The 8,789-nt window shown below is 42.6% G+C and overlaps 1 protein-coding gene across 1 annotated transcript; it reads left to right on the forward strand.

The window, feature by feature from the left end:
- The first annotated feature begins 231 nt into the window (after positions 1-231).
- On the forward strand, positions 232-1,807 carry LOC111855929 (complement C1q-like protein 3). The gene is made up of 3 exons (XM_023835440.2): positions 232-446; positions 529-663; positions 1,152-1,807. Exons 1-3 carry the CDS (start codon positions 287-289, stop codon positions 1,442-1,444), a joined length of 588 nt encoding a protein of 195 aa, XP_023691208.1. The 5' UTR covers positions 232-286; the 3' UTR covers positions 1,445-1,807.
- The last annotated feature ends 6,982 nt before the right edge of the window (positions 1,808-8,789 follow it).

Raw genomic sequence — 8,789 nt, forward strand, 5'->3', positions numbered from 1 at the left:
TATAGTTACTTGTATTATCTTCCTGGGAGACTTTGCTGATCTTTCCCTGTAAATTTCCCTGAATAAAATATGGGGAGTGAAGGGTAACTTCCTTGTGCAATCAGTAACCAAAGATTTAGGGAAATGGAATTAAGATGCATTTTTTTCTCCACTCTTAATATAGTAATTGACACGCCTCTCTCTCTAGGGCGAGCCAGACATCTGTAGCATGAGTGCAGGCTGATATATAAAGGCAACGGGGAGACCTTGCTGCTTGTTTTTCCCCAGACACTCAAAAAGGAAAGAGATGCATGCAGGCCAAGGCTTTGCGTTGATTTGTTTCTGGGTGGGACTGGTGCGGAGTGAAGATGCAGGCCGGTGTGCGACTGTGCTGGACATTGGGAGCTTGACTTCTGAGTTGTGCAGCCTGAGAGCCCGAGTGGAGCAGCTGGAGAAAGACCAGAGAGGTTGTACTCTTCCACTTTACTTGTGATTTCACTGACATTCCATTTTCTGCTCTTCATGACATGACTCATATTTTTCTTTCAGCTGTCCCAAGGGTGGCATTTTCTGCAGCCCTAAGGGAATCTGGATCTGGGAACATCGGACCTTTCCAGACAGACACAGCTCTCAAATATGCAAAGGTGTTTACCAACATTGGTAGCAGCTACAACCCATCAACAGGTAAGTTCTGAACCACTTTGTTTGCCTCTGTGGGTTCAGATCAGACTCGATGCCTGTGTTTGGAAGGTCGCTGGTTTGAATCCTTTGTTTGGCTAAGTAGTCACATTTCCATTGGCCCGTTGGCTCCACTGTACCTGCCCTTGTATATGCACAATTGTTCCATTTCAACGGGAAATAATTCTTAAGTGCTTGTGCTTCTATTATTTGCATAGGTTACCTCCCGTATTTGATTAGGTGAATTGATATCACTAAATTGTGAGGGTCTGCCTTGCCTCATGCCCTGAGATTCAGACGAAAGGCTCCAGACCTCTGGATAAGTGGTTAGAGAAAACAGATCAATGTTTATTGTTAAAAATGCGAACCTATTAAATCTATGACATGTACTTGCTTAATTTGAAATTGTGCTTCTTTGTGGGAAATAACTCACACTTTAAAGGCGTCCCTTCACTTTTCCCTCCCTGCCTTCTTGTGATCCTCACTCTGGACAGGCATCTTCACGGCCATGGTGAAAGGGGTTTACTATTTCAGATTCACCGCTTTCAACAACATAGACGGCACAGCCAACACCAACATAGTCCTGATGAAAAATACGGAGAGGACGGTCTCCATGTGGGACAAGGCGGGACAAGATTTCAATGACAGCGCCAGCACCGCTGTGGTTCTCCAGCTCGAGGTGGGGGACAATGTCTATGTCCAACTAAAGTCAGGCACCTACGTTTATGATGATTTGGGATTCTACAACTCCTTCAGTGGCTTCCTGCTGTTTCCCATCACTGCTTAAAACCAGTTCATCTAATCCAGTCTTTCCCAATCTGGTCCTCAAGATCCCACAAACAGTCCACGTTTTTACTCCCTCCCAGCTCTGAACAGAGCAAAAATGTGGACAGTCTGGCAAGGAGCTCAGAGGGAGCAAAAACAGGGACTGACTGTGCCAGACTGGGACCAAATTGGGAAACACTGATCTAATGAATGCTTCCTTAACGCAGTTGCATTAAAAGACCTTCAATAACCTTAGGAGTATCTTCTTTGCTAATGCCTTTACCTATGTTGTATGCAAATGTACAGTGATGGTCAATGCTGATCTTGAGAGAGAAAGATATGTGGGGAAATGGTAAACGATTCAAATAAAAGCTTTGTAGAAGTACTTGTTGATACACTTATTGTGTTTCACTGTTTTCAGCTTTATTGAGATAATATAATTAAGGCAGCAGATCTGGGGACTCCAGTGTCTTGTGCCCAGTGTTTCACAGGATAGGCTTCAGGCTCGGGATCCTGCACTGATTAAGAAAAATGGATGGGTGAGGTATTAAGTAGTGTTGGCCAACAGAAATTTCATGAACCATTTGCTGTATTTTCTGACCCCACTAGATGGTGCTCTCTATTAAAAAAAGACGCAATCCAGTATGCAAACCAAGAGCACCATCATGAAGCTTCATTTGACCATCAATAGTATTAAGTGGACTGATTACATCAAACCTATTTGTTCATATTGTTAAATTGTCTAAAACAAACTCTAAAACCAATTTTGTTAAAACAGATGTATTCCCTTATTTTCTTATATATTTGATTAAAGCCTCCCTTCAGATATCCATACATACACTATATGGACAAATGTATTGGGATATCTGGCCATTACTCATACAGGAACTTTCATGGCATCCCATTCTAAATCCATAGGCTTCAATATGGAGTTGGTCCCCTCTTTGCAGTTATAACAGCTGCCAATCTTCTGGTAAGGCTTTACACAAGCTGGGTTGATGGGGAAGAAATCCGGGCTCTTTGTGGGCCAGTCAAATTCCTCCACAAGAAACTCACCTAACCATGTCCTTATGGACCTTGCTTTGTGCACTAGAACACAGTCATGCTGGAACACAAAAGGGTTCCTTCCCCAAACTGTTCCCACAAAGATGGAAGCATAGAATTGTCCAAAATGTCTTGGTATGCTGAAGCTTCAAAAGTTCCCTTCACTGGAACTGAGGGGCCCAGCCCAACCCCTGAAAAACAGCCTGTTACAGCTGGCACACTGCAGTCAGGTGGGAAACGTTCTCCTGGCATCCACCAAACCCAGACTCGTCCGTCAGACTGACAGACAGAGAAGTGTGACTCATCACTCCACAGAGTACATTTCCGCTGCTCCAGAGTCCAGTGGTGCTGTGCTTTACACCACTGCATCTGACGCTTGGCACTGCGCTTGGTGATGTGAAGCTTGCATGCAGCTGCACAGCCATGGAAGCCCATTCCATGAAGCTCCCTGCGCACAGATTTTGGAGTTAATACCAGAGGAAGTCTGGAGCTCTGTAGTTTTTGAGTTAACAGAGCACTGGAGGCATTGATGCACTATGTGCCTCAGGACTCGGTGACCCGCTCTGTTAATTTACATGGCTGCCACTTCATGCCTGAGTTTCTGTTGTTCCTAAATGCTTCCATGTTGCAATAATACCACTTACAGTTGACCATGAAACATCTACCTGGGAAGAAATTTCACAAACTGACTTATTACAAGGCCCCATCCTGTGACAGCACCACGCTTGAATTCACTGAGCTCTTCAGAATGACCCATTCTTTCACAAATGTTTGTAAACCTGAATGCGTGGCTCGGTGCTTGATTTTATACACGTGTGGCAAAGGGTCTGAATGAAATAAGTGTGTCCCCGTGCTTTTGTCCATACAGTGTAGTTCCTACATTGTTTTGTCAGTTAAAATGACTTTTTAAATATTAAGAAAACCTTCAGAAACGTATGTTATTGGCTGTTTGGGTGTAAATTAATATTTGTTCAGTTAATTTATATATTATTATTATTATATGTATTATTGTACAGTGTGATAGTGTGACAAAGAAATGTGTAAATATGATGGCTTTTCAAAAAGAAAAAGAAAATGGATAGGTGGATGGATGGATGGATTTAATTTGGGAGCTTCACTATGACCCCCCATCTCTGAGTCACCTCATTGCAAGTCCCTTTGCATTGTGGGATGCAGACAGGCTACTCAAGCCCCTGTCATTCCTGTGTACAAAGAAAATGCATTAATCATGCTATATTTTTGCAAGTGGGGGGGGGGGGGTATAAAAGACCAAAAATTCTGAAACAGACACCCTTGAATATATAAGATGAAGTTGGGTTGTTGACCCAAGGTGACAGAATTTCTAGGTATGTCTCTGGTTGTCAGTCATTAGAAAATGTACCAGCGATTATTCCCAAAAGCACTTAATATTTGTAATTTTAAAGCCTCTGCAACTGTCATGACTCGTTTACACAAATTAAAAATCGTATCATATTATTATGACTGTAATTATTACTTAAATGGGCGAGGCCCTGTAAAATTTTAAAACATTAGTCCGTATTAAGTTTTCGTTTCATTAAAAGCTTATTATTACAGGCTTAAAACATTTACTATACATTTTAAAAATCTGATGAACACATTACCTATCAGCCCTTTATCCAAATAATTAAATTACCACCTTATGGCTCTGGTTCATTTGCTCTTTTATAACTTTTTACGTTGTAATAAGCTTAATTAATTTAATACATTATTGGGGGAAAAAATGGAAATACAGTCTTGTGACCTTAATCATTCTCGGAAAGATGTGATTCTTTTAGACTGCGGCCGATTTGAAAAAAAAATAATACAATATTTAAAGGAATCTTCCCTAAAACTTATCTACTACATTTCCTGGTTTGAGAGCAATATTTTAATTTAGCCTAACATATCCTGCTTAGTTTTGAATTATTTTTACGTTTAGATACACTTTTAATACACTTTTAATCGCCTTTTCACGTTTTACGGTTCTTGTTCCGATGTATCTGTTGTCAAACATACCATCTAATACTGTTACGCCTAATATCTTGTAGAATCATAAAGCACGAAGGACATCGGCGGAGGCCTACGAGCGGGAAGAAGGATGAAGAACCTCTCCACTACGCAACCACACGATGGCGCTGTTACTTAATTTCACAAGGGTACGTATTCTTTTTTTCGTGGGTGAAGCGCGATAGGCACTTTTAAACCACTGCACCTTGATGTCTGACTTAATCATGGTATTGACCAGTGGCATATGTTACGTGGTTAAACCAATTGTCATATAACCTTATTTAATCTGTTACAATTTCAGATGGAAAAGACTATTTATAATGTAATACAAATACCGTATTTATAAACTTGTTGCACATTTTATTCATTGTTGCACATTTTATTGTATTAGAAAAATAAGAATCACAGTACTATCTTGTAAAAAAAATCTATAGAGTGAGACTGGAATATCCTGCCAAAGTCCCATTTTTTAATCTCTCGACTGAAATCTTGTTGATAATCTGGCAAGTATCATCTGCTTGGATGTGGAATTTACCCAACGGGAAAGCCAATGTAGACATGAAACTGATTACCGCCGTCACTCATAAAGTCATTAGATGACCGCAAAGTAGATGACTTGTTGAGTTGAGCATTCGCAATGTGCAGAAATGGTGGGAAAGGATAGAACAGTTGGTCGATATTGAATTACGTTAATATTTTAATCACCTTTTATAGTTTAAAAGGCACTTTGGAAAGTACAGCAGTGCTGGATAAACCCAGTGTCCTTCTCAATGCCTGGCATAATCTGACCTTTAACTTGGGGTTCTAAAAAGATTTATAAAATCAGAATTTTGTGTTGTGATAAATAAATATCAATTCACCAGCCTTGGTTTCTGTTTCACATAGGAAGTTAGCATCAGTTTCCTGTTTGTTTGCCCCACAAATACACACTCATACGCTGCGGTCACTACTCACATAAAAGCGATTGTTGCTGTTTCCTTCTGCTTTTATTGTTGAGTTGTGTTTCGGTCAGGCTGCACAAATCAAGTGCCGGGCCCCACCTGCGATTGCTTGTCCCAACTCAATTGTGATTAAAATGATTTTATGTTCGGCACACTGATATAAACATGGAGTTTTCACCTGGGGCTCTGCGGTTTTGCCAGTTGATGTGTGAATTATGAAAGGTTATAAAAATGTGTATGGGGGCGGACTGGCATACTGGTATGGTCTGATTGCACAGGAATGTAGTTGTTGTGGGTACGTACGCGCGCGGTCATCTGAAGATCTCTGCGAGCTCTGTCTCAGACGATCCAGTGCCCATAAACCGAACGGCGCCCAAAACGTGAACCTCGGCAGCCATTGATATGCACTGCGATCAAGCGCTTTGTATTCTGGTCTGCTGCATAGATACACCCTTGCCTGGTTGACCACAAAGATGCTATGCAGTCCCGGTTCCTCTTTTTTTTGCGAAGACAGGTTCCTTCAGATGGTAGCAGTCTGAATGTACAGATGCGACGTTTAACGTGACGTGAAAGACAGCGCCTGGACTGGCCCTTGTCTCAAACTTGCGCTTCTGCATATCGCCCTGGAACCAAGACAAGTCTAAAAAAACACTTCATATATATATATATATATATATGTGTGTGTGTTTGTGTGTGTGTGTGTGTGTGTGTGTGTTGAAATTTGTTGGCTGTCAGAGATCACTTGATTTTTAAATTGTAACACATACTCATCACCCAGCATAGCTACATTCCGATGACCCATCTATCTTCTAAACACTTCTGGTCTGGATCACTGGAGGGCCTAGTGCCTATTCCACACTATTCCATTGAGGAGCTGTATCCTCAATAGTAACCTGAGCTGTAGGTAATTGTACCTTTTAAGGTACATAAATGAGAAGACTCTGAGGAACATTTCTGTTCCAAAGATGGTATATTAATGCTGTTTGTACCTTTGGGCTGTTCCTCAGAGTCCATTTCTATACCTTAATAGGTACAATTACAAAGGTACAGCCCCAGTGACAAGCAAAGGTACAAATTGTTACCCTTTTTTCTGTGAGTGTGGAATAGGCACTAGGCCCTCCAGTGACCCAGACCAGAAGAAGTGTTTAGAAGATAGATGGGTCATCTAGATGTAGCTATGCTGGGTGATGAATACTGTATGTGTTTTTTTCTGAGAGTGCACATAGAACTGGGCTGCGGCACACCCAGATCACTAGTGATTAATTTTCTCGTAGGGTAGTATACTTCTCTGTGACTAAGCTGACTTACGTCTAATTTTGCTCCGATATTTTGGGTCCAGAGACGAGTTACAATAAAAAGACACGTAAAACAATTATGAGAACCAGTCAGACCTGCTTTATCAAGTGACACAATTACTTGAAAATACTGTGTAAACTGTGTGAGCGAACATGGGGCTTTCACTAACCACGGTAAGTCACATGTAATTTAGATTTGGATATGGCTGGGCAAGTATGTGCAACAAAATGTTCACCTGATTGATGTTTTGTTGTGTGGTGCATAGACTTGCTCTGGATAATCTTGGTGGAAGGGTGTGCTGTACACAAAATACGAACAACAAGTTCACTCTCACTTCACATATTAAAAACTATTTTTAAAAATCAAATACTCATGCATATGATATATAAAGCTTAAAGAACTAAAAGCCATAGCTCTGTATTTGCTATACACACACATTTCAGTTGCCCTCAAATGATCTGCTGATGTTTAGTTACCCATAATCCAACTCATGTTGGGAACATTATTGATTGGCGTCAATAGCCCATATACTGGGGTGCATTCCTTTGCCCCCCCCCGCCCCTTCACTCTCTGCAGACCTGTAAGCAAGTTCCTAAAATTTTCCAATGCTTCACCACAGACCTTTCATGATGTGGGTGTGATTTACTTGGAAGGTATGTAATGCCAGAAATATTTTCATAATCTTTCTACATATATTTATCTTGTATTGTGTAAGTATTTAGCTGGATTTAAGGTTATGAAATGTGCTGAACCTGCATGCTTTTGTAACAATATGGGCCTTATGCCTTTTATAATTATTAATTTAAATAGAATCTGTTTGTACGTGCCCTGTGATTGGTGGGCATCCTGTCCAGCTTTTTCTCTCCTACCCTCTGTTGCCTAGGATAGGTTCTCGGTATCCCAAAGCCCAGATCAAGAAAAGAAGTTGTATGGATGTATTTATATGGCACAACTGTTTGAATTGTCGTTTGATTTCATTTTTGGAAATACAGATAGGCTTTATATGTATTGTGTTTGTGTATAAGCAGTGTGCATACTTATTCAAAATTTGAAAATCCAGTCAACCGCAGCAATAACCCGCCTGAGCCTGAAACTGTAAAACGATCCCTCTTTAATTCGGAGAAGGCTTTAAACATTTTTTTCTGTGCATCATTTAAATAAAGAACGTTTAACATTATAGTAATTGTGGTTTAGGAACTTGGCCATTTTTTAATCCAACACCAAGGTTTCGCTTTCAGACTCTCCCCCTCCCTTTCCTCTCTCTCCACCGCGGGTACAGCCACATGCACGCGCGTCGCGCACCGTCTGCCTCTGGGGAGGAGGGGGGGAGCGGAGAGCCTCGGCACAGGCGCGCCTACGCGGCCCAGACGGCGGCCCGAGCACGGGAATGAGCGCGGTGCGCTGCGGTGCGCGACACCAAGGCCGGCCACGTAGCGATGCGGCCGAGGGGCTACCGGCAGTTTCTGCGAAGCTGTGCGCACGCCTGTGAAAACTGAAAGCGGAACGCGGAAAAAAAACAAAAACACACAACAGATAGCGAGAGAGCGAAACCGCCACGGACGCCGTGTGGGGAAACCGAGCCCGGCTGAGCTGGGAGACTGTTTGTCCAGCTTTTACGTGCTCAACCCCCCGAATCCCTGCACCGCTGCTCGCCCGACATGAGGAAGAGGGCGCTCTTCACCACGGTAAGTGGCAGTCTAGCTGCACAAGCTCCACTTAGCTATAAAGTTCATTTTTCCTAATTACGGAGCTGTCAGATTTGCAAATAACAAAAAACAAGGAGTCCGCTGCGAAACTGCGAGGCACGTGCGGCAGCGCCGTTGTAACGCGCGAGTCTCGTGCGCCGCGGCCGTTTGCAGCGGGGCGGCGGATTCCCAGGAATGTGTGTGTGTGTTTTTTTTTGTTTGTTTGGGCGAAGAGGAAGGTTTTCTCCCCCCCACTTTAAAGAAGGTATGTAAGTGTCTCCCCAATATAAACCCCGGGCCCGGGTGTTTTGGGCGCTCGCTGCCCGCCGGCGCGTCCCCGCAGCCGGACCCGGGTCTGCGCAAATCTCAGGGCAGCCAAAACCCAAATCCTGGC

The sequence above is a fragment of the Paramormyrops kingsleyae genome, chromosome 22 (assembly GCF_048594095.1).
Source record: "Paramormyrops kingsleyae isolate MSU_618 chromosome 22, PKINGS_0.4, whole genome shotgun sequence".
Lineage (NCBI taxonomy): Eukaryota > Metazoa > Chordata > Actinopteri > Osteoglossiformes > Mormyridae > Paramormyrops > Paramormyrops kingsleyae.

Coding starts and splice junctions, on each gene's coding strand:
- LOC111855929 (XM_023835440.2), top strand. CDS start 287: ATGCATGCAGGCCAAGGCTTTGCGTTGATTTGTTTCTGGGTGGGACTG. Junction 447..528: donor GCTGGAGAAAGACCAGAGAG/GTTGTACTCTTC, acceptor TTTTTCTTTCAG/CTGTCCCAAGGGTGGCATTT. Junction 664..1,151: donor CAGCTACAACCCATCAACAG/GTAAGTTCTGAA, acceptor CACTCTGGACAG/GCATCTTCACGGCCATGGTG.